The sequence below is a fragment of the Pongo abelii genome, chromosome 13, assembly GCF_028885655.2.
Source record: "Pongo abelii isolate AG06213 chromosome 13, NHGRI_mPonAbe1-v2.0_pri, whole genome shotgun sequence".
Taxonomy (NCBI): domain Eukaryota; kingdom Metazoa; phylum Chordata; class Mammalia; order Primates; family Hominidae; genus Pongo; species Pongo abelii.
The window spans coordinates 114,465,177-114,492,609 of NC_071998.2; the positions used below are offsets into that span (position 1 = coordinate 114,465,177).

Below are 27,433 nucleotides of genomic sequence, written 5' to 3' on the forward strand. Positions count from 1 at the left end.
TAAGGACAACAGCAAAGCAAATATTTCTGCCATTCAAAAAAAAAAAGGAAGTAAGATGTGTAAAACATTAGATCAAAGCTGATTCCTTCACCTTACCTGATCCCATATAACAGCTGATAAGATTCAGCTCATAGAGGTCTTTGGATCCTTCAGTAACTCAAACACCTTGAACAGAGACTATGACTCTCTTACTTTATTACAAAATCTATTCTATAATAGTTTCTAGCAAGAGTACAATCTACTAAGAATGTTTTCAGCTTCTCTAAACGAAGTTAAAGTTATAAAGGCAACAGACTAAGTTTAAAGGTATCACTGAAAGCTATGACAAAATCTCATATAAGTACACAAAACCAAGGAATAAAGATGACTGATGTTCCCTTAATACTTTCAAAAAAGAAATGAAAGGGATGCTGACAGATACAAGCAAACATGTAATTAACCTAGCCTTTGGCAACTTCAGTCTTTTTCTCATCTCTCTATACTCAAATAATTTTTAATAATACCTATAATTACAACACTACTTAGAAATGGTTGGTTTTATACTAGAGGGTCAAGTAGAACACATCTTACCAGAATTAACATTTATCTTGACACTTCAGAAATCATTTTATAGTTCTACAGTTAATGGTGAACTGTAAAGCTGTTAAAAAAATTAAGCCATTTAAGATTGGTTCTTCAGAGGTGCTATAGATACTACACACAGCAAAAAAATTTTAATGCATAGGCATAAGCTCAATTATAGATTGGATGCCCTTTGATTTTAAAATATGACTCATAAATGTGTCTGGTTTATATCTCTTGAGTTATGATATAGATGATTTTAGTTATCCCAAAAAGCATTTTTTTAAAAAGAGTCTATCACTTTTACTTTAAGTGATTCTATGAGTCATGTCTCTCAAAAATTAAAATTCCAACTTTACTGGTACCTTTTTCTCTACCCTCATCACCAAGTTGAAATAAACTAAGAAACTGACCAATATTTATTGCGGCAGTATTTCAGGTAAGGGAGTAAGCAATGGGACTTGTTGAAAGTCTGGTGATGAAAAATAGCAATAGGGAGTCCCCACTGGCCCAGATAGGCTGCAATGCCTCTAAATTGTCATGACAGAGTAGCCAGTTGGTCAAAGGTTTGACACAGGAGAAATACCACCTGGCAAGTTTCTAGGGAATGAGAGGCAGAAACAAGCTAACTTGACAGGACAAAAACATCAGAAAGAGAAGCCCACCACAATTCCATCATGAACTTCTCAAAACTAACAATAACTGAATAGATTTCTCTACTTTTATGAGGATGACACTGCCAGACAGCAATTCTTCTTAACTTCAGCAGAAAGTTAGTTTAAAGCATGATTCTCACATAACTCATATTCAAAATGTTAACAGGGTCACAAACCTCCAAAAAAAAAAAATTTACTAAACATTATCCATTAAAAAAATTCTATCCCCCAATTTACATCCCTTACACTATAAAACAAATCCAGACACAGACATGTACAAATCTTATGAGACTATATAGCTATTAGAAGTCAAGAGCAATATGATGCAAGTAATTTTTTTTTTTTTTTTGGCAGAGTCTTGCTCTGTCACCCAGGCTGGAGTGCAGTGTTGTGATCTCAGCTCACTGCAACCTCCGCTTCCTGGGTTCAAGCAATTCTCGTGTCTCAGCCTTCCGAGTAGCTGGGATTACAGGCGCCCACCACCACGCCTGGCTAATTTTTTTGTATTTTCAGTAAAGACAGGGTTTTGCCAAGTTGGCCAGGTTGGTCTCGAACTCCTGGCCTCAAGCAATCCACCCACCTCGGCCTCCCAAAGTGCCGGGATTACAGGCATGAGCGATCATGCCCAACCAGGATGCAAGTAATTTTGGAACAATGAGTAAATTTGAAAACAATTCTGTTTTGGACCACATTTAATCCTGAAATCTGACCATTAAGCCAAAATACATAGAATAAGTTGGCTGATACCAATAACTTAATGCAATACTAGACAAAGTAAAACAGAACAGTGAATGGTATAAAAATTAAAGCACAGTTAAAACCAACAAGACAAGCACAGGTTTTTGAAATAACATTTTATATTTTGAATTCATACATTTTTGCAAAATATACTGATTATGTAGAAACAAAGCCATTTAAAATACTATTAAATAGAGTGGCATAAAACAAATGAAGGCTGTTATTTCCTAAATCCATAAAACATTGTTAACATAGCTTTTATATGAAGAAAACAAACAACAACAACAAATATATACATATATATATATATATATATACATGTGTACCTCCATCCTTCTTCTCCAATTCGTCCCTAATTAGAGGTGAGGTAAGTATCACCTTCAAAGTTAGCGTGGGCTCTTTCGTATTCCGAATTATAATAGATGCCTCATTTACACATTGTTCCACTTGATATTTCTCTTCTGTGAGTTTCTGAAAGTCACCAAGATTTCAAAATCACCCAGTTAATTAGACTGAAACCTCAAAAGAAAAACAAAGAATGCTTGTACTAAGTTCTCAAATGTTACTGACTATTAATATTACTGTGCTCAAAGGGCAAAGAAAGCCTGTAACTAGTTCTTTTTTTTTTTTTTTTTTGAATGAGACATGTTATCCCTTTATTTTGCCAGAAGTTCTGATTTCTCTCTTTGTTCAGTCCTGCACAGCTGATGTGAATAATAGTGTCTAGACTGAAGGACACATGAACGACTCTGTTAAATTACTTTTGAAGTCTGTTTCAGAACACAGACCTAACTATTGATGTCTGTTTGCATATATGTTGCCATTATTTTTTGCAGTTGCTCCTCCCAAGCCTAGGAACCCTAACAGCTCCCCACTGTTGCTAGCTCTAAAGTACTGCAAGTAGAAGGAGACTGTAACTAGTTCTTTACTGGGGATAACATTTTTCTCTCCTCCCAACTTACAAGAAAACCCTCTTTCTCCATTCTTTAAAAAGCAACCACAATGTCAACCATCCATACAATTATGAAACAATATTTAAAACCATTCTAATATTTGAAAGTAAAATGCCAATAGCATCAGAATGTGATAAATGGTAAATTATTGTTCTTAAAATTATTACAGAGAACTATTATAAAATAAGAAATAGCTGGGACTGCTCTCCAAAACAATAGCTCTTTTTGTAGAGCGGCCTGAACAGGAACTCCTACTTGGCAAAAACTAATGAATATAAGATTATGGAGCTTTTTAAAGAGCACCAAATAAGCATGAATGAAAAAGTATCTCTGCACAGTCACTGACCAGGAGGAAACAATGAGTATAAACAAGTAACTTCTTCCCTTCTCTGACAACAGGTCTCAGAGATCTTCCAATGGGACCTACCACTATGGGACAAGTCATCTGACATCTACAGAAAACCTACATTGCTTCTTTTAACACACAAATATAAACAAACATACAATTTAGGTAGGGGCCTCCCACAAAATAATCACCTGATCAGAATTATATATTAAGTTATGCTTAATATATTATTATACATTAAATATATGATTTAATAAGTTACACAGGGCTTTTTTTCTTAGTGGTGAAATTTAGTGTCTATTACCTGACATACAGTAGCCAGGCTGAATGGGGACACTACCAAGTCCCTGCTCATCAGTGTGTATTAAAAGAATTCAAAGTCACTTACGTAAAAATAGCATTTTACCATTAAACGATCCCAAAAAAGTAGGAAAGGGAAAACTCATTATTCTACTTTTGAATAGAGGAAGCCAAGGAAGGGAAAGGCCGTATGTAGATAAAAGAACCAGAATATAAAGGAACTGCAAAAAACAGCTCACATTCATTTTGTCACTAAAAGAGCATTAAAGATGTCTATCAAAGAATAAATTGAACTTCATTTTTCAATTATGCATGTCGATCACCATAAGACACACCCAAAATAATAAACATAATATGCATTTTGTGCTACAGTAATTTTAAGTGATTTCTGGTTTTCGTCATCCTCCTCCTCCTTTGCTCAAAGAAGTTCTAAAAGCATCCTAGGAAAGAATATGAAGAGAAAAGGTAAGGTATAACCTCAGCTAACTAACGTACTTAGATAACTGAAAGTTTTGCTATGTTAAGTGCTCGGGAAAAAGATTTTTGGTCCATAAGGAAATAATATCGTATCAGAGACTGGTTTTCCACACAAACACCATGAAAACTGGGCAGGGCAGGAGAGGCAGAGGGTGCTCGGGGAAAAAAGTTTAATTGTAAAAGTCACACTTAAAATAATTTCATGAATATTATTAGTAACAATACACGTGAACATATGTGTATATATGTGGGCATGTGTGTACATGTATATATTTTAATCTGAGATTAGTGTACAATCATCATCCCCATTTTACAAGAAAATGTATCTTTACCCAAACATAGATTTATTGTTGGAGAAATCTATTGGCTATGTTAAATTGAAAGATACTTCTCCTAATTTCCACCATTAGTCTTAAGAGTTCACACCTCTTTTACCTTCTGCCAGATAGCATTTCGAAGACCTAAAGGTATTTATATCTTTTTTAGTTTCTTTAGCCTAAAAAGCTTCAGTCTCCTAAAATTTGAGATGGTTTGTATACCCTGTACACCCTCCAGGGTAACCCCCTTGAATATTTGCTAACTAGACAAGAACATTTTTAAACTGCGATGCTCATAAATAAAGACCCTCACTCAAGAGAGAAACAATGTGGAGTTCACAAAGTTGTGATCTGCACAGAGAAAGCTCTAACAATGCCAACTAAAGCTTGGCCCAATCTTCCGTATCTTCAAAACAGGAGAGATGTGATAGATTTTCTAAATAAAAACTCCGGTTTACTATTGCACTGGTTCTCAACCCCTTTTCAATGCTGCAACATCTGAGGATGAGGAATATGATCATTCTCATAAGAAACAAGACTCATGAAAGGAACAGAAAGGGGGTGAGGTGGGTGAAAAAGCCACTAGTATGTCTGATTCTGATAATTCTAGATGTAAGAGTAACGATGTTTACTATACTAACAGCAGAAATACAGATTAAATGTTAAAACAACATAAAAAATTGAGATGGGAACTTTATTAATATTCTAATAAACTACTAGTTAGCCAGAAAGCCCATTAATGAGCTTTCCACTTTGTAAAGCTTTATTCCATGTTTAATACATAAAGGTATGTTCCACTCTCCTTCCTCCAAATGATCACAAAAGGATTTTTTTAAAAGGGAGGGAAAGGTAAATAGATTCAACCCTATGAAAGACCAGAAAACATTTCTCCATCAAAATTGAAAGTGGAAAAGCCAAGTACGTTTTGTCACTTTAAAAACCATATATTAAGACAAAATGATAACATAGTGTCCCCAAAATTAATACAGGATAATGTGCCAATCAGTAAAATAAATTTGAGTGTCAAGAATGGTACTAAAAAATCAGAGATGGTTTTGAGGGTCAGCTGGTGAATATGAAAGAAAATGATCTAGTAATAAAGCTAATAAAAACAAACTTAGAATTCATACATCTTGAAAAAAAGACCCCTTTTAAAAGATATACTAACAAAATAAACTAAATTTTAAAAAGTGAGTGGCGGAGGGGAGCATTCAACAATTCACAAGTTTGGACCTATGGACCAACATCTATTTCTGTGACATTGATATGAAGACAAACTAATATAAAATTATCAAAAGCTGTAATTTAATTGGACCACAGACAATATGCATCTGAAACTGAAGATGATCACAAACTCCCAATCAGTGATGCAATGAGTCCTTGGGGTAGGCTGGCAGGGCAGGTCCTAGAATGACCAGAACCCCAGAATGGTTACCTTCATCCCTGAGGAGCCTTCAGCCTTCAGCAGCATCCTCCAGGGAACATGCCAACATCATATTTTTCTAAATGCATCCCAGTGTAAAAAAGGTTTGGAGACAAGAAATGAACAGTGATTTCCCATTAACAGAACAAAGAGGTGGCAAATTAACTGAGTCTTCAGTTTTAAAAATTACTATCTATGAGAAAGTCTCTCATTGATAAGAAAGTCTCTTAGTCTCTAGAAAGTATCTAGTCTAGGCTGTTTTCAATCTTCCAATTATTTTCTGCATTATAGCAACCCTTCCAAGAACTTTATAATGGTGAGACCTAGTCTGGAAAAAATGAAGATTCTCAGCAAGATACAACGGAAAAGTTTAAGATGGTACCTTAATGGCCATCTTAATTTGGTAAATATATCCTGAGTACAAATCACCAGAAGTTTGCTTTAACTGTGATGAATTAGTCATTGACCCAGAGTAGCAGTACTCATTTTGTCTGTGTCTATCCTATTAGCTATTAGCAATTCTGGTTAATAATTTTTTCAAAGTCACTACCTATTTCACCTTTTTACAAGTTTGCCTAGAGGTGCAGTTAAACTGTACTCACCTGAATCTGAATAGGAAGATTATCTTTGACTGTATTTAACAGGGTCTCTGTGGGTTTGTCTTTGCACATTAAAACCAGCTCCAAGTCCATATCATCTTTAATCAGCAAGCCTTTTGCAACCAGGCCAATCCTCATTACACCACACAATGTCCGACCACCTTGATCCCTAAAAATAAAAGTCTGCATGATTACTTTCACAACCTATTTCCCAAACTATAACTTAATCATCACTTGGCTTCCTGAATACCCTTATGAACTGATAAGGGAGTATGTAAATCCAGACACCCAAGTATCCACAAAATTAAGTCTCAGATTTGAGGCTTCTAAAGTATCTATCTTCCCTCAAGGAGTCAATGGGGAACGTATTTCATACTATAGATCTTGTAATTCTTTACTACATTTATACTGCTTAAGAAAACTCAAAAATACTGTATTCTCTTAAATATTTTTTCAAATTGTTCTTTTTACATTTCCTTCTGGCCAGGTGCAGTGGCTCATGCCTGTAATCCCAACACTTTGGGAGGTCAAGGCAGGAGGATCATTTGAGCCCAGTAGTTCAAGACCAACCTGGGCAACACAGTAACACCCTGTCGCCACAAAAAATGTAAAACAATTAGCCAGGTGTAGTGGCATGCACCTGTAGTGCCAGCTATTCAAGAAGCAATAGAGAGAGGATTGTTTGAGCCCAGGAGTTGAGGCTGCACTGAACCATGTTTGCACCACTGCACTACAGAGTGGGTGACAGAATGAGACCCTGTCTCAAAAAATAAAAATAAACTTCCTTCTGTTTTAGTAGTAATTAGGCAATTTGTGAGGAACATGAATACCACTGTATATTGAGAAACAACATCAGCACAGAAATCTAAAAGACCTGGATTCTACTCATAGTGCCTGCTGACTCAGTATCCACAACAGTAAAATGACTATTGGCTAGATGAGCTAAAAAGTTCCTCCCAACTATATCATTCTAAACTGCCTCCCTTTCTATATCAGCTTACGGAGAAAGCAGAAAAATGTGACAAAAGTATAGAGCTAAGGAAGGAAAGATAAACTGCCAGCATATGCATTCCAAATCCAGGAGCAGCTAAAAGAGCAAACACTCAAAGAACATCAAGTCATAAATGGTGCATAAGAAAAGTGCTCATCTATCCTTGATTTTATTGGTTCATTTCCCTTAATCACAAATGAAAATATTAACTAAGCTTAACCGTCTTTCAACAAATAAGCAAGTGTTTGAGTATGGCAAACATATTACAGAAGTTACAGTCTCTCCTGCTCCTGAGGCTTACTCTGTAGTTAAGCAACAAAAGCAGTAACAGTTTAAGTGCCCTATTTAAAAGGGGAAGAGAAAGTAACATCTGAGCACAAACAGGTGTCACATATTCTCATTTAAATCTCACCACAAGCCTCCATTTGGAAGACAAGAAATGTGAGCCTCAGAAAAGTTAATTGTTCAAGTTCACCAAGAAAGTAAAATGGCAAAGCCTAAATTCAAACCTCAGTTGTTTTGACCACAACATTCAGGTCCCTTACATTATATGATTGCTTCCCAAGTTCAGAAAAGGGAGAGGTCAAAATTAGAGATGTCAAACAAGGCAAACTGAAAGTCTGACTTCAGCAGAATCTTGATCTACCTAGATGGGAAACAGTCATTCTAGCTATAAGCAAAGAATCAGCAGAGTTGGGCAAGAATCAGCAGAGTTGAGAATAAAATGGAAAGGGAGAAGGGAGAGAAACAAATTGTGGCAGTGGAAACTAGAAAGGAAGTTATAAATAATCCAGCCATGGGTTCAGTGCCTGGCACACTTATAGAGATTCAATAAACATTAAATCAATGAAAAACGATAAAGGTGGTATAAATATAGAAATAAAAAGCATTTTAAAGCAGGTGACCAAGTATAGGCAATTGTCTGATATTAACAATAGAGAGTCAGTCATCTTTGATTTCTTCTTCCTCTGTATCCTTGTCCTCTCATTCTTCCAAGTCTAATATTGTGATGGTTTATAAATTATCCCTCTATAATCATCATCAAACTTGCAAACCAGTTTCTTCAGGCTTTTATTACCTCTCACGTAGACCACCTCAATAATCTTCTCCTTACTGGTCTTTCTGACCTCTGTCATCTCCAAAGTACTGTATACAGCAACCAGAATAATCTTCCAAAGGCACTGATTGGATAATACTCTACCTACTAATTTACTGGTGTCCCACTGAACACTTGGACACTTACCATATTGGAAAGCAATTTAGAAAATGGCATCGCTTCCTGGTTCAAATCCTGGCTCTGCTACTTACTGTGTGACACTGGACAAATTTCAAATAACTTGACTTCTTTTGAGCCTGCTTCCTCATTTGTAAAACAGGAATAATACCTTTCTCACAGAATGGTAGTGAGAATATATGTAACAAACTTTGGCCAGAGCCCAACAGATATTAACAGCTCAATAAACAACAGTTATTATTCCTTAAACAGTTCTATACTTTCTCATACCTAGATCGGTGCTGAGATTTATTTTTTTCTTTCACTTTCACCACCTGCCAAAACCCTACCCCCATCCATCCTCTGAGCCTATTTCAAGTGCTACCTCCTTCATGGAGCTTTTGCAGATTTCCAGAACCAGCACATCATCGTCTCTCCCTGCTCTGTACTTTCACATGTTATTCACAGGAAACTGAAGCATAGATGCTAAGAAAACTGGATCTGCAGTCAGAGAAACTTGAATATGAGTCCTGGTTCAACCACACATATTTACTAAGTAGCCTTAAGCAAGTTAAAGTTTGTTAATGATTCTGAGTCACTCTTTTTTTTTATAAGCAAGCCTGGAGCATAGGAAATTTCACAGGTAAAACAGGAGTGGAGAAAGGAGGATAATAATATTAGAGACTGGCAGATTTGTTGCAAGACAGGAGGAAAAGTACTGTGGTACAAGAGTTGGCACTCAATAAACAGTAGCTATTATTAGCTCAGTTATTAAATTCTAAACCATAATTATGATATACTTGGTCTTATCAGCCCACAGGTAGAAGACAGCATGTTTGAGCAGAAAATCAATTCCTAATTCAAACAGTTCTGAATTTGAATTTAAAAATTGGAACATAGCAGTTATTGTAAAGCAAGTAACCCAATGTATTTGAATTTACTATATGTAAATTTGTTAAAATTAAAAACAGAATTCTAATATTCCTAATAATACATATTGTAGGACCTTGTATAAGTTATTTGACTTTTGAATCCGTTTTTAAAAAGGTAAAGCATTAAGTTAAATTAAGACAGCATAGGCAAAAGCTGCCTAACCGTGCCTGGCAACGGAAAATGCTTAATTGCTTAATAAATACAAGCTACCCCCCACCCATCTCTGTGTCCTTCAGAGTGGTTAACACTCACCAGGCACACAATATATGTTTATCACCAGAACACAACTCTGTCGTTGGAATACATGCCAGCCTCTGATATAAGAACAGAATCGTTCTGCACTCCTTGAGTTCCACCACAGGGGAAGGATCACAGGCAAGGGCTCACCCAGGGACTGTACATAGACAACCAAGAGCATCCACACACAGAAGTATAAAATCCAGGCCTGGCATGGTGGCTTATGTCTGTAATCCTCAGCACTTTGGGAGGCCAAGGCAGGAGGATAGCTTGAGGTCAGGAATTCGAGACCAGATTGGGCAATGCAGCAAGACTCTGTCTCTCCAAACAAAACTCTTTTTTTTAAATTAGCCAGGCATGATGGCACACACTTATAGTCCTAGCTATTCAAGAGGCTGATGTAGGAGGATCACTTGAGCCCAGGAGTTCAAGGCTACAATAAGCTATGATCACACCACTACACTCCAGCCTAGGCAACAGAGCACCCTCTCTCTAAAAAAATAAAAATAAAAATAAAACTTCAAATAAAAGTGTGGAGTATATTATCCTGTACAAGTCTTTAAATCACAGACCTCATCCAGTTAAGCAAGTCTATAGGAGTGCTTTCCAAAATATGCCAGGCTTGAGAAGAAACAAAATTAGAAAATGTATTAAAAAGACATAAACTTCACTGAAATGTATACTTAAAATTAGTAAAAATAGCAAATCTTATGTTATATATTTTACCACAATAAAAAAAGTTTTTAACATGACATAAACACGTAGCAAAGTACAATTTAAATCTGGAATACATGACTAACTTGCACAAGAGCTGAGATACATGTAGAACTAAATAATTAGATAACATTACTAATGAACATGAACTCCAAATCTAACAGTAACATTTGTACAGACATCATATACAAGAAAAATTACACTACATTTCCAAGAACCTTCAAACTGACAAGACTATGACCAGACACAATGTATAAACTGCCTGTAAATAGTTAAAAAAAATTATGCTCTTCAGCAATAAAACTGACACACTGATTATCTTCGATATGAAGATAAAAAAAGTTATACTATCTTTCAGTGAAGAAAATCCATCAATACTTTCCTACTATTATTTACTTATCACATTGATTTAAAGTTAAAAGCTGCAAAAAATCTGTAACCTCTTTCATTTACAAATTATAGCCAAAGCAATGTTTTTATTCATACAGTATAGTCAAATGAGCTCCATCTTTCAAAGTTAGACACTTATTCCAATCATAGTGACAACTGCTCAAAACAGTAACTTTAAGCTTAGCCTGGCATAAAAAGATTAATGATCTAACTCCAGGTACCATTTCAGTTTCACTACTCTATTATTGTCACACTTAGAATATGCTACTATAATTGTTGAAGGGTGTGGGTCCCATTAGATCTTTATCCAATCCACAAATATACAAAGAGCAGTTATGATATGCAAGACACTGCTAAATTCCTGGGAATCAGTGAAATAGATACAGTCAAAAATACCTTTAAAATATATTTTCCTCCACTCTTTCTTCTACACAAGGATTTTTAAATGCCTTACAAAAATGATATTTTATGATCTCCCCAGAGATCAAAAACACTACTATTTATTTCAAAATTTAGGAGGCTGAATCAACACAGGAAAAACATCGTAACTTTCAAACATAATGATTTTAAAGAACTTGGTGTTCTCTCAAAAGGGATCCTAAACAGGTCCATTTTCTTTCTCTGGCTCTAATCTTTATTCTTTACTTGCTTTCCTTTCAAATTTAACTCAGAAAAATCTCCATGTAACATTTACTTCCTTGGTTATAGTCTCATATATGCATAAGACAAAATCCAAAAAACAGTGTAACACACACTCAATCCAACAGAGCTTAGAGCTTTGCTGTGCACTGTAGCACAGCGTCCCAGAGGTCAGTCCACACTCACTTGGAATAGTTTTCTCCGGCCTCATCTTTCTTCACTTCTGTCTCACCCTCTGTTTTTGTGCCTTTATTTGTTTCATCCAACCAATCTGAGACATGTTTAAGAGCACATTCAACAGTAGATACCATATTCTGAACAGCTTCAAGTTCCTCCGGAGATGGATAGATTGTTGAATGTTTCACCATAACATGGCGATCATCATTAGCAAAAGATCGAATAGATCTCTGTTAGAAGGAGAATGAAAACAATTACTTCAACAAAAGAAACATCACCTGAAAAAGATGATATACAACTATATCTTTAGCCAACCCATAGCACTGACTGTCTACTGTGAAACAGTTAATACTGAAAAAAGAAAAAACTGCTCAAGAGTGGGAAGTAAAATCCCATTCTACTGAACTCCTCACCAGAAAACAAGAGATCTTCCACTCATGTTTTGGTAAGGTTCACTTCAGTCACTCTTGGCATTATTTATAAATAGTGTTATCTTGGCCAGGCACAGGGGCACATGCCTGTAATCTCAGCACTTTGGGAGACCGAGGTGGGCAGATCACTTGAGGTCAGGAGTTTGAGGCCAGCCTGGCCGACATGGTAAAACCCCGTCTCTACTAAAAATAAAAAAATTAGCCGGGTGTCATGGCATGCACCTATAGTCCCAGCTACTGAGGAGGCAGAGGTTGCAGTGAGCCGAGATCACACCACTGCATTCCAGCCTGGGCAACAGAGTGAACTCTGTCTCTAAATAAATAAATAAATGAATAAAGTTATCTTTTAGCTGAACCTACACATTCTGAATACTACTTCAACAAATGTCATCCACATCACACATCATCTGCAAGAATTAGATACTTCTTAGCTTCAAGAGAGTCCCAGAAATGCAGGATGGTGAGTGACTCATAAACTGCCGAAGACTTCTAACCTTTCCAAACTGCCAAAGACTTATAACCTTAGAAAATTGAGATTTCAGGGCTGGGCATGGTGGCTCATGCCTATAATCCCACCATTTTGGGAGGCTGAGGTGGGAGGATCACTTGAAGGCCAGAAGTTGGAGACCAGCCTGGGTAATGTAGCAAGATCCAATCTCTCCAAAACATTTAAAAAATTAGCTGGACATGGTAGCGGGCACCTATAGTCCTAGCCACTCAGGAGGCTGAGGCAGGAAGATCCTTAGAGCCCAGGAGTTCGAGGTTAAGTGAGCTACCACTGTGTCACTGCACTCCAACCTGGGCAACAGAGTAAGACCCAGGTCTCTATTTAAATTTTAGAATTTAGGATTTCATAATATAGAATAATACAAAATAAAAAGTTATCTGTGAACACTGTAAGAAAACTATTTAAAAAAAACATTAAAATAGTGTTCACTATTTGACATTCAAACCTTTGGTGCAAGGCCTTTAATTTTTTAAATATACTAGTGGGAGACATTCCAAATGCAGAGTGGGAAAAATACATACTGCAAAATGACAAGCTAATTTACAAATATATTATATTCTCAATCAAAATCTCCTCAGGATTGATTTACTTAAATCTCAACAAAAATCATTTTAAAGCTCATTTGGGGAAAAACATAAATGAGAGTATCAAGAAATACTCTACAAAGATCGATGGGTGGTAGGTACCATTAACTAAAATCAAATATCAAATCAGTGGAACAGACCAGAACCCAGAAAAGGAATGAATTTCATAAAAATTTAACAGAGTAGATTCTATACACTCATGAGTCACACATCCAAAACCTTTAAATTTTTCCAAATTTACAAATATCACGAAGACACTTATACCAATACACAGCCAAATGAACAAGGATAACTTACTGAGTTTTCCATAAAGCCTAAAATATTCCATTTAAAAGCTGGTTATACTGTCTTTACTTACATGAAATTTATGTGTTAGTACATGGTAAATATTTTGAAGTCCATCGCAAACTAAAACATTCTCAATTTTTTATGAACAGTCTTGCCTCTTTTGTTCTTGTTTGAATATCTATGTTTAAAAATCACATTATTTTTGGATAACAGTAAATTAACACTATAGTGTCACTGTCCTCTATAAAGCAAAGAAAACTTTGGTTGAAAAGGTAATCATTTGAAAACCTCTATCATTATATGAAAACAGAGCTAAAATAGATTACAAAGCTTTTCTTTTTCTCAATAAAAATCATCTGTTCTAGATGTCTTTCTTGCTCAACATCCACAACCAGTTTTCCAACTGGTGCAGTTTGCCACAAAGAAACAAATTTTTTAAACACTTAGTGAGATATATTCATCTATCCCAAAGTAAGTACTAGAGAACAAAAGAGCCATAGAGTTGGAAATGCTAGGCTGTTAGCTAGGCTCATGTACTTGCTAAATTACCTAGTCCTGCACACCGGCCACACCTGAGCAAAACTGCATATTGCTACATTACATAAACATTTGTCATTTATCACACAAATAATACAGACTGCCAATGTTAAATCTAAAAATGTTACATCTAATATTCTACTGGATGTGACAGGATAAGCACTATGAAACAACAGTGACAGGCCAGGCACAGTGGCTCATGCCTGTAATCCCAGCACTTTGGGAGGCCAAGGCAGGCAGATCACCTGAGGTCGGGAGTTCAAGACCAGTCTGACCAACATGAAGAAACCTCGTCTCTACTAAAAATATAAATTTAGCCAGGCATGGTGGTGCATGCCTGTAATCCCAGCTACTTGGGAGGCTGAGGCAGGAGAATTGCTTGAACCCAGGAGGCGGAGGTTGCAGTCAGCTGAGATCACGCCATTGCACTCCAGCCTGGGCAACAAGAGCAAAACTTCGTCTCAAAAAAAAAAAAAAAAAAAAAAACAAAACAGTAACAGGAAAAATTGAAGAAATGCAGAGAAATCTTATTTACTCAAATAAGCTCTAAACAGATTTTAAGTATTAAAAAAATAAATCAGACTGGGCACAGTGGGTCACGCCTGTAATCCCAACACCTTGGTTCACGAGGAGGGTGGATCATCAGAGGTCAAGGAGTTCAAGACCAGCCTGGGACAACATGGTGAAACCCTATCTCTACTAAAAATACAAAAATTAGCCAGGTATGGTGGTACACCCCTGCAGTCCCAGCTACTCAGGAGGCTGAGGCAGGAGAATCACTTGAACCCGGGAGGCAGAGGTTGCAGTGAGCTGAGATCGTGCCATTGCACTCCAGCCTGGGCAACAGAGTGAGACTCCATTTCTTTAAAAAAAAAAAAAAAAAAAGACAAAAAATTAAATCAGAAGAACCATGCAGAAAGAGAAAATTCTCATCGTAATCTGAGATCTAAAAAGCAAGTAATAAGAGATACCAGAAAATATTCATCAATTAAATTATATAAAAACACAAAATTTATACACCAGAAAATCTAAGCTGAATTTAAAAAGTATAAACTAAGGAAGACATCTTCATCCACTCTGACAAATAATAAAGCATTTCTTTTAGTTGTAAGAATATCAAGACTATAAGAAATGAGCGGAATGAGAGGTAAATAATTCACATGGTAAGATATAAAAGAATCAGTGTGGTTTTTTTCACATTTCACCACATAACTAAAATGACAGGGAAAATCCCAAATTAACATTTGTTCCCACAATCTAGATCTAAAATATCAGAATTTCTTCTCTAAGGAGTCAGCTGATTAAGTTATAATCCTTGGCACAAAGATTTTTAAAAGCAAGTAACATTTAAAGAAACACCACCAGGCTGGGCACAGTGCCTCATGCCTATAATCCCAGCACTTTGGAAGGCTAAGGCAGCAGCAGGGTTCCTTGAGCCAAGGCGTTCCAGACCAGCCTGGGCAACAAAGAAAACCCTGTCTCTACAAAAAATTTAAAAATTTGCCAGATGTGGTGGCATGCACCTGTAAGGCCAAGCTACTTGGGAGGCTTGAGGCAGGAAGATCCTTTGAGCCCAAGGAGTTGGAGTTTGCAGTGAGCTATGATCATGTCACTGCACTCCAGCCTGCAGGACAGAGCAAGATCCTGTCTCAAAACAAAACAAAACAAAACAAAACAAAAAATCAAAAAAATCATCACCAACAGACCGGCTAAACAACATATTCCAAATAATCATACTGGTGATTAATATTTTCTGCTTTTTCTCTCGTTGGTAATGTGTTTTTAAAATCTTGGCCAAGCACGGTGGCTGATGCTTGTAATCCCAGCACTTTGGGAGGCTGAGGTGGGTGGATCACCTGAGGTCAGTTTGAGACCAACCTGGCCAACATGGCGAAACCCTGTTTCTACTAAAAATACAAAAAATTAGCTGGGCATGGTGGCGGGCACCTATAATCCCAGCTACTCGGGAGGCTAAGGCAGGGAGAATTGCTTGAACCTGGGAGACGGAGGTTGCAGTGAGCCGAGATTGCGCCATTGCATTCCAGCCCGGGCGACAGGGTGAGACTCCGTCTTTAAAAAAATAAATAAACAAATAAAAAGAAACCTTTTCTCGCTTATACTTAGGAAAAAAAAAATTCAAATAACACCCTCCAGAACTCATAATACTAAGGGAAAAAAAAATCAGCACATTTTACCAATTAAAAGCCTAGGCACCACAGACTATGAGCTCATCTAACATCACAAATTCAATTCAAGTCTGAACTCTTCCCAAAAAGCAAGGTTTCTTTAATTCTCAATTCAGTGCCCCTACTATACTCAGCACTTGACCCTATTACTTTAAAAGTATGAAAAAGAGGTGGCTTTTTCAGTTAAACATTCACACATATTATAAACTTCTACATCATTCATATCACTAATTAAAGGACTGGTTCAGAATTTTTAATTTCCACAAGAAAAAAACTGAACTTAAAGTTAAAAACCTAGCTATTTGTATCAGTTTGCTAATGCCAGTTTTATTAGAAAATATTATTTATGAGCATTTCCTCCTTTGTTTTAATAATTCATGGCCTACAGGCTCATGGGGCCCTACCTTGTGGTTTACAGGGCTTGTAATAAATCTGAATTCATTCGCTTTGAATAGTAGAGTGCCATCTTTATATGATACACTAAAGCCAAAAATTAACACCATTGTTTTTCATTCGCCCTCACTGTTAACATTTCCAATTTTAAATTACTGGAGTCTTCTGTAACTAAATTATGAAAATATCCACAATAACCTACCATGGTTTTCTATAGTATTTTAGCTTCTTTTTCCGATCCTTTCCCCTCTTTCTTGTCGTCTTCACTAGACACTGTTTTGTGTAACAATATCTCCTCATAAGCCTGAGTCCCCTGACAGCTCAGCGTCAATATAGCAAATATGTCTGAAGGCTTGTTCTCTGGAACACACCTGCAAGAGAAGAGGAAAACAACTTCAAAAATGCTTATTTACTATTAGCCTCCAATCTGAGTGTGCAGCCCACAAACATGTTCCTGATTAAAAAGAAATAAACTCAATAGAGGAAAATTCCCTCAGTTCAAACAAAAAGCTAACACATCTTTTGAAGGCCTGGGCCCAGGAGCCTAGGTGATATGGCCAGAAAAGTAAGCCTCCTGTAGCTACAATGTGGCAGCTGGCTGACTAGCACTCAATGAGATAAATACATTTGCAAAGAGATTCAGTCAAGAAGCACCACCTGAAAGAGTAATACTACCACTGATGGGAACAAGTTGCAGTTAACTATCAGATTTTCAATTAGAAATTTGCATTACTCAGACCCATCTGAAAATTCAGTAAAGACACCTGAAAATATAACAATACCAATGATTATTCCATGATGCTTTTACATTGGATACTGCCATTAAAGAGTACATGTTGGCACAATGTTTGTTCTTTAATTTTTTTCAGCCTAAAATTCAGAATGCTTTTTTGGCTCTACTTCCTAACTCCCAAAAGACCCTATTTATCCCTGGGCCTGTATGCACTGCTATGCCAGACTCCTGAATATTCACTAGATCCTGACTTCATTACCCCTGGATGTCCCTCACCAGATTTCCACAGTATTATTTCTATCCAGAGGCCTAATCGTTGTTACCTATTTTGTTCCACCTTTATGAGATTTTATTCCAGACAGAGTAAACATAAACTTTTCTGAGCACTGATGAAATACTTATATTATAAACCTAGCTACAAGAAAAGGAGAAAAAAATTAAAAAAAAAAGAAAAACAGAACAAAACACAGCACATGCTTTAACTATGTGGCTATAAGAGGACATAATTTACATACCATATATCATATAAACTCACAAAGAAAATAACTTTCTCTTCATTTAAATATCTTTCCTTTAAATTAAATTTCCTTTAATAAGGAAACACCCTATTGTCAGTAACAGTTTCTTAATATTATGTTAGGCCAAGTGAGGTGACTCATGCCTGTAATCCCAGTGCTTTGGGAGGCCAAGACGGGAGGATTGCTTGAAGCCAGAAGTTTGAGACCAGACTGGGCAACAAAGCGATACCCTATCTCTTTAAAAAAAATAATGATACTATTTAACAGAAGAGATTCTAATAAATGGGACTTACTTTATTATTACTCATATCACATTAAGGAAGGAATGCACAAGTGCTGCAATTCATGGGATCCTTTTGGACAACCAAAAAACAGGGATCAAAATATGGTCCCACAGTAAGAGATATCTCAAAAATGCTCCATCTAAATAACATAATACTAAATACAATACTAAAATTATACCTTTCCTATAAAGACCTTACTATGTAACTAAAGTCTTCAGCATCTCCCATTCCCAACCCTACTCCATTCTAAGGGATTCAGCTAGTCAATATTGAGCTGTGAATCCAGCAGCCAAAAAGGATTGCTATGTGTTCAGTCAACAACTGAAACAAAGTACACAAACTTTCTTTATATTAGTGAAGCCAGTTCTAGACCATCCTGGCTAACATGGTGAAACTAACAATACAAATTAACAATACAAAAACTAAAAATGCAAAAAAATTAGCCGGGCATGATGGCGGGTGCCTGTAGTCCCAGCTACTCAGGAGGCTGAGGCAGAAGAATGGCGTGAACCCTGGAGGCGGAGCTTGCAGTCAGCCAAGATCACACCACTACACTCCAGCCTGGGCGAAAAAGCAAGACTCTGTCTCAAAAAAAAAAAAAAAAAAATGTGGAGCCAGCCAGGCGTGGTGGCTCACGCCTGTAATCCCAGCACTTTGGGAGGCTGAGGCCAGGAGGATCACTTGAGCCTAGGAATTCAAGACCAGCCTGGGCAACACAGTGAGACCCCATCTCTACCAAAAAAATTAACAACAAATTAGGTGGGCATAGTGGCACATGCCTGTAGTCCCAGCTGCTCAGGAGGCTGAGGTGGAAGGATCACTTGAGCCCAGTAGGGTGAGGCTGCAGTGAGCCATGAACACGCCACTGCCCTCCAGCCTGAGCAACAGAGCAAGACCCTGGTCTCAAAATAATTGAATAGATTGAAGGCAGAAAAGGAAGAACAATGCTATGAAACAGCTTCAGATGTAGTGGAAAAATCATGGGTCACCAATATGAAAAGTACAGCACTCCACAGTCATTTAGCATGAAGGGTAACTACCCTACCATCAAGAACCTCTGGGAACTTCAGAGTATGATAGCATAGTGCAATAACTCATGAAAAAAAAAACTGTATCTCTATTCACTGTATATTCAGTGTATGTTCTATTGGTGCTATAAAACAAACTTAAAAATCATCTGATCGACTCTACCCTCATTTTAAAAATGAAACAGAATCAGCAAACAAGGTACAAGACATGGTCTGAAACCTAAATTACAGACCAATGCTTTTTCCCCAATATTTATCAATCTGATTGAGAAAAAAGGCAAATTTATAATATATCTGGTTTACTCTAAACTGAAATGGAGAAACTACAATAGCTTTTAAGAGTTTTTCTTTTAAAAAAAAAAAAAAAGTCAACTTAGTGGATAAAATTCTGGTCTTAAAATTTTTTTAAAAACTAACTTTGCTAGTTAATAGCTATATGACCTTAGAAGTTATGTGACTCAAAGAGTCACTTAATTTCCTTGGGTCTCTGTTTCCTTTCTTAATAAAATGAGAAATAATTCCACTACTAATTAGTAGATAACATGTATGTAGCTCAGACTTTGTACTCACTGTTCTAAGACTTTGTACTCATTGTTCTAAGACTTTTCATATATTAACTCAAGCCTCCCAACAATCTCAATTACTGTCTCCAATTAACACATAAGGAAACTAAAGCATAAACAGATAACACAACCTAAATAAGACCATAAAGTAAACAGTAGAGCCAAGATTCATATCTAGACCATCCTCTTTAATATTGTTTTGGCTCTAAAGGACTTACATTTCCTATAGAGGACAAACTTCAGCTATTTAAAAAAAAAAAAAAAAAAAGTCTATGTGACCATAGAACACACAGGCTTTGGAGTCAAGTATCAGCTTTGTCACTTCCCTTATCTGAGCCAGAGTTTTCTCACCCATGAAATGGGCTGACTAGTATCTACTCCAAACTAAATGGACAGGTTATGTAAAAATACCTAATAATATCTTACAAATAGTATACACTCAATAAATGGTTTCAGGGAAAAAAACACACCTCAAATTTCCTAATGTCAAATAGAAACATTTTGTTTATACATCAGATATATGTAAATTTCTCTGAAAAACTGAGCCTAGAAAAATATTAACTATGCGCTCCTTAGAACAGCTTATGCAGAAGGTGGCATTATATATAAAGGAATGTGTGTCACTTTTTAATTGAGCACTTTTTTCAATTAATGGACATTATTTTCTAGAGCAGCTTTAGGTTTATAGAAAAGTTGACTGGAAAGTGGAAAGAACTCCCATATACCTCTCCTCCCCACCACCCACCACCCACCACCCACCACCCACCACACATAGTTTCTCCTATTCTTGACATATTACCTTAGTGTGGTACATTTGTTACCACTGATAAACCAATGTTGATACATTATTATTAACTAAAGTTCATAGTTTACATTAGGGTTCACTCTTTGCATTGTACATTCTATGGATTTTTACAAATGACATGCATTCACCATTACAATATCATACAAAATAGTTTTAATTTAACACCCCTGAAAATCCCCTATGCTCCACCTATTTGACCTTCCCACCTTCCCCACCCCCAAGCCCTTGGTAACCACTAATTTTTTTCAGTCTATAATTTTGCCTTTTCAAGAATGTCATGTAGTTGGAATAATATATCATATGTAGCCTTTTGAGACTAGCTTCTTTCACTTAGCAATATGCATTTAAGGTTTCTCCATCTTTTCATGGATTGATAGCTCATTTCTTTTTATTGCTGAATAATATTCTGTTGTATGGATATACCACAGTTTATCCACTTAACTACTGAAGGACATCTTGATTGATTCCAAATTTTGGCAATTATGAATAAATTCACAAAAACTTATTTTCAAAGTTTTTGGGAATCTCAAAACTAGGCCAGGTGCGGTGGCTCGCGTCTGTTAATCCCAGCAGTCTGGGAGCCCGAGGTGGGAGGATCACAAGGTCAGAAGATCGAGACCATCCTGGCTAACATGGTGAAACCTCGTCTCCACTAAAAAATACAAAAAATTAGCCAGGCATGGTGGTGGGCGCCTGTAGTCTCAGCTACTCGGGAGGCTGAGGCAGGAGAATGGCCTGAACCCAGCAGGCAAAGCTTGCAGTGAGCTGAGATCGCACAACTACACTCCAGCCTGGGTGACAGAGTGAGACTCCATCTCAAAAATAAAAATAAGAATCTCAAAACTAACAAACAACTATGCTATCTATATTCAAACTATGAAACTTAAATATTTAGGGATTTTTTTTCCTGAAATGCAATAGAGAGAATATAAAAATACTTTCTTTAAAAATCCCAAGTAATGTTTTGCAAACAGTTTGTTATGGAATCCAGTAAATTTACTCTCAAAACAGTAACTGACTAGGAAACCTTCAACTTTGTTAATACTAATATAAGCCACCTCTCTAAAACAAGCTATGTAAAAATAAACAGGCTTTATTTTATCATGAAAGAACCACCACACAACTATAATATTAAATATGGGCAAGAAAAAATTAGAAAAAGACACCTCTCTGTCTCTCCAAGAAGATCACTTTAAGATAAACTATGTGAGATTCAATAGCAAAGACTTGGAACCAACCCAAATGTCCAACAATGATAGACTGGATTAAGTAAATGTGGCACATATACACCATGGTATACTATGCAGCCATAAAAAATGATGAGTTCATGTCCTTTGTAGGGACATGGATGAAGCTGGAAACCACCATTCTCAGCAAACTATCGCTAGGACAAAAAACCAAACACCGCATGTTCTCACTTATAGGTGGGAACTGAACAATGAGAACACATGGACACAGGAAGGGGAACATCACACACCAGGGCCTGTTGTGGGGTGAGGGGAGGGGGGAGGGATAGCATTAGGAGATATACCTAATGTTAAATGACGAGTTAATGGGTGCAGCACACCAACATGGCACATGTATACATATGTAACTAACCCGCACGTTGTACACATGTACCCTAAAACTTAAAGTATAATAATGATTAAAAAAAAAAAAAGAAAATGTGGCACATATACACCATGGAATACTATGCAGTCATAAAAAAGGATGAGTTCATGTCCTTTGTAGGAACATGGATGAAGCTGGAAACCATCATTCTCAGCAAACTATCACAAGGACACAAAACCAAACACTGCATGTTCTCACTCATAGGTGGGAACTGAACAATGAGAACTCTTGGACACAGGGCAAGGAACATCACACACCCAGGGCCTGTCGTGGGGTGGGGGGCTGGGGGAGGGATAGCATTAGGAGAAATACCTAATGTAAATGATGAGTTGATGGGTGCAGCAAACCAACATGACACATGTATACCTATATATCAAACCTGCACGTTGTGCACATGTACCCTAGAACTTAAAGTATAATAAAAATAAATAAATAAAAATTAAAAAAAAGAAAAAAAGATAAATTATGTGAGATTTACAAGTAAATATATATTTATTAATTGCCTATTAATTTGTATGTATATGCTTGGTAGTATGGAGAATACAAAGATGAATCAACTCAGAACACACTAAGGGGCCAGGTGCAGTGGCTCACACCTGTAATCCCAGCACTTTGGGAGGCAGAGGTGGGTGGATCACTTGAGGTCAGGAGTTCAAGGCCAGCCTGGCCAACATAGTGAAATCTTGTCTCTACTAAAAATACAAAAATCAGCCAAACGTGGTGGCACATGCTTGTAATCTCAGCCACTCAGGAGACTGAGGCAGGAGAATCACTTGAACCCAGGAGGCAGAAGTTGCAGTGAGCCAAGATCGTGCCACTGCACTCCACCCTGGGCAACGGAGTGAGACTCCATCTCAGAAAGAAAAAAAAAAAAAGAACACACTAAGGAAAGTAAGAGCAAATACATATAAGTCCAATACTCTCCCCAAATCCCTTCAAATAAATTCAACTTTCTCTACATGGTGGCATTATTTCTATGCAATAGTAATGTGAAAAGAACACTGAATTTCAATATTTTCTTCTGGAAGCTTCCTTTTTATGTAAAAAAAAAAAAAAAGGCACATGCAAGAAGGTTAAACCTATCAATTACTTGTCAATAGCTAATATAAAATCCTCACCTAGTTCCAAATTCCGGCTATTCCTCCTTACCCAAAAACACCTATAATGATGGAAAAGCTCTATTCTACCATATCACTTGAAGGCTTGCAATAATGGGCAGAGGCCAAAAGGTCTTTTCTCAACTAACAGTATGTACAAAGAAGATGCGATGGCTATAATCCGAACCTAAAATATACTGAATGAGCCAGCTAAGTCGAACCAGAATAAGATTCCTGAATATTTACTGTCAATGAGCAAAATGGAAAAGCTTTTATTGAACAACCAATCAAAAGAGTGAATAACAGAAAAACACATCCCTTCACTAAAATAAAGAGTTATTAGCCCTTCCCAATCACTGGCGCCTTATGTGACAAAACAACATTCAGCCAGACAGATGACTCACTTGGTGAAAGAACCAAAAATTCAATGCATTTCAACAAGTATTTACTGAACACCTGTAATATCCCAGGCACTGTCCTAGGCACTTTGGCTACCAACAGTGAACAAAACAGACAAAAATCCTTGCCCTTGTGGTTTAAGTCCAGAAGAGGGAAATAATCAAAAGACAATAAATATAAAAATAAGAAAATTAAGCAGTACGTTAGAAGGTGTGAAATGCTTGGAAAAGAGAGGAAGCAAGTTGAGGAGGCAACAGAGTAAGCACACACAGATAACACATGGAGAGGGAGTGCCATTTTAACAGATAGTCAAGGGTTCACTGCAAAGGTGGCACCTAAGCAAAGACTTGATGGGGTGAACAGCCATGCAGATGTCTATGAATTGAGCACTTCTGGCAGGGGAGTTAAAGCAGTGGTCCTTAGGAAGGGTGTGCCTGCGTTAAGTGGAAGAATAATAATGAGTCCAAAGTGGCTGCAGTGGGGTGGGGGAAAGAGGAGGGCAGAGAAGACAGAAAGGTGGGGGGGTGAGGGGACCAGACCATATATGGCAGAGGCTGGCAAACTTTTTCTTTAAAGTGCCAGACAGTAAATACATCAGGCTTTTCATGCCATAAGGTCTCTACTACTCAACTCTGCCTTTGTGGTGCAAATGTAGCCACACATAATATGCGAACAAATGGGTGTGGCTCTGTTCCAACAAAACTTAATTACGGACACTGAAATTTGAATTACATGTAATTTTCACATCAAAAAAATATCAATTTTTGGTATTTTTTAAACACTTAAAAGTATAAAAACCATTCTTAGCTCACTGGTCATACAAAAACAGGCAATGGGCCAAATTTGGTCATGGGTCAGTTTGTCAAGTCCTAATTTAGGGCCCTTCTGGTCACTTTGAAGACTGTAGCTTTTACTCTGAGATGGGGAGCCCTTAGAGGGTTTTCAGCACAGAATGACAACATCTAAGTCATATCTTTAAAAGATCACTATGGTTACTATGTTGAAAACACTGTATAAGAGTGGAAGGAAGGAGGCCACTTAAGGAGGTTTAGTGATCATATTCTAAACATCTAAGAAGGCAGCTGGATATCTAAGACATCTAAGACATCTAAGAAGGCAGCTGGATATGGACCTAGCATTCAGCAGAGAGGTCTGGATTAGGATATAAATTTGGGAGTTTTCAGTAGTTTAGTATGTGAAGCCACAAAATGGCCAAGGCAGTGGGTGTACCAATGAATACAAAAAAAGCAAAAGGAGAAGTACAACTATACTCAGAGAAGGAGCAACCTGAGAGATGGCAGGAAATGAGACTGTGCTATTTGGAAAGTCAACAAAAGAAAAATTACAAAGGAGGCAAGACGTCTAAATTAAACACAAAGGGCTGGGTGCAGTGACACAGGTCTATAGTCCCTCGGGAGGCTGAGGTGGGAGGATCATTTGAGCTCAGGGGAGGGTCATTTGAGCTCAGAAGTTCATGCCCAGCCTAGCCAACATACAGAGACCCCTGTCTTAATTTTTAAAAAGGGAAAGGGGGATAGTGCATAGGAACAGGAATCTTGTTTTAATCCTTGTTTTACTACTACAGATATCTAATAATTCAAGGATACTTACATATTTGGAAGTCTTGTATACTACTGTGTAAAGTTGTTTTACTATGTTTTACCATTTACGGGGATTCATCCTCTCCTGTACTATTCCCACTTCAGCCCATCATTGAGGAAAATTTTACCTTGAGAACATCAGACTCCTCTTCAAAACCTTCGATAACCACTAATTACCTAAGCAACTGGCACTAAACTCAAATATTCAGTGGCATCCAAGGTCCTATCGTAATTCTTGTCATTTTTCTCACCACCATAGCTCCAGCCAACACGGGAAGAATGACTCTATGCCAGAACACCTTGCAATGTGCTACCGCTAAGCTTGAAGTTAAACGATTCCCTTACCTGGACTGCAGCCATGACGCCATCATGATTTGTCATTGTTCTATTCATCAAATGCCCATCTCAAATCTACCCCTCCATGAAGCCTTACCTAACACTTCAGTTTATATAATTTCTTCCTCCTTTGAGCCATCCAGCACTTTTTCAGCTTCCTTTATATTTCTATTACTCAGTTTTAATGATATGATTTATTATTATCTCCACAGCACCTAGTACATCACCCTGCACTCAGCAGAGGCTCAATAGAATTTGAATTCAACCCTAAATTTATCCTTCCTTAGAGTGCCATAACCACAGAATCTAAGGAGTTTCCATCCAAAAGGTCACCATCTCTTCCCATTATTTCCATGGCAGTCATCACCACAGTGACTAACAGGGAATTTCTGACTCGTCCTCCATAAGCACAAATTCCATTACTTATTTGACTTATCCATCTTGGATTAATCTCCCAAACCCTATCCCATTCCTTCAGGACTTTAGTACTGTGCTTAGCTCAGTGACACACTCAACTTTACTTCTGGCATAAATATTAGAATTTTAATAACCGCAGAGATGACCCTTCTAAAATTCAGGCTTCTCCAGTCCTTGTATTCCTTTTCTCCAATGTTCTCATCTTCTTTCCTATTTTAGACAAACACGCCCCACTGGGACCTACAATTGCTAATGCTACCACCTTTCACAGTCCCTCATCCTTTTCATGCCCTCACTTCTGTCCTTATCCAACCGAAATTACGTGATCCATCATTTATCATTCACACCAGCAATTGCTTCTCTTTTCTTCTCCTAGCAAAACTCTAACCCTGTTAAATCCAACCCTCTTGGCCACACCACATCATTAACCATATACCATTAAGTATAACTAAGAAAAAAAAAGTATCACATAATCATGTTAATTAGTCTTTTTCAGGATCATTAGCCTCAAAAGGCCCAATAATCAATAGTTCTAAAGGGATTTGAAAATGTGAAGTCAAGTTTTCTTAGTTGTAAAGAATGACTAGGTAGGTAATCCTGCCATTTGGGATCCTGGAATGCGAAATATCCTGCAATGTCCAAGATCTGTCCCACCTAAAATGCAAGTAGGAGCCTCAATGAAAAAGTTAAATGTTCATTCACTTCCTCACTCTCCTAATGATTTTCTCACACTTCTCTTGTCTCTTCAAACATCTATACTCTTACCTCCTCACATTCAACAGGTCACCCTGCTTCCTACTTCATGCAAATTGCCATCCTTGCTGCATCATTAACCATATATTCTTCCTTCCTGTTATTATAAATGAACTGTCCCCATTCCTATCTAATGCAAATTCCTGAACTCAAACTCTACTGGATCCCACCTCCTTTTGCCTACTTGGGATGTCACTCAGTAATCATCCCCTCTTCTCTCTTTCCTCTCCTGTGTCATCAATTTTACCCATTCTACTGGATCATTTCTATCAGCATTCCCACATGTTGTAATAGCACCCATCAATAAAAATAAAAAGGGAAAAAACATTAAAAACCATCCTTGACCTCTTGCTTTGCTACAGCTACTAGCCCAATTCTCTGCTCTCATTTTAGAGCATAACTGAGTTTACACTTTGGGTTTTTATTTCTTCTCCTTCCATTCTCTCTTAAATCCACCCCAATCAGCCTCTCATCCCAATGCTCCACCAAAACGGCTCTTGTCAAGGTCCCCTGGGATTTCCATGGTATTTAATGCTGTGAACAATTCTCAGTCCTCCTCTTAGTTGACTTCTCAGCAACAGGTGACACAGTTGACTGTTCCCTACACTTGACTTCCCTTGGCTTCCATCCAAGACACCACTCTCTTAGTTCTCCTCCTACTTTATAAATTACTCCCTTGTATCCTTTTCTTCTTTAT

At 37.3% G+C, this 27,433-nt stretch overlaps 1 protein-coding gene across 14 annotated transcripts in view; it reads right to left on the reverse strand.

Annotated features, from left to right (window-relative positions):
* Positions 1–27,433, reverse strand: part of STRBP (spermatid perinuclear RNA binding protein) — a 164,036-nt gene that overhangs the window by 63,239 nt on the left and 73,364 nt on the right. For 13 of the 14 annotated variants that reach the window (XR_008509450.2, XR_008509451.2, XR_008509453.2 and 10 more), the window contains 4 exons: positions 16,794–16,962; positions 11,674–11,894; positions 6,374–6,539; positions 2,282–2,426 (listed from right to left, as the gene is read on the reverse strand). Coding sequence is in view for 8 of the 14 variants with exons in the window: in XM_054519462.2 (XP_054375437.1) it covers positions 2,282–2,426; positions 6,374–6,539; positions 11,674–11,894; positions 16,794–16,796 (535 nt within the window). In the remaining 6 variants the exon portion in view is untranslated. 14 annotated transcript variants of the gene reach the window in all.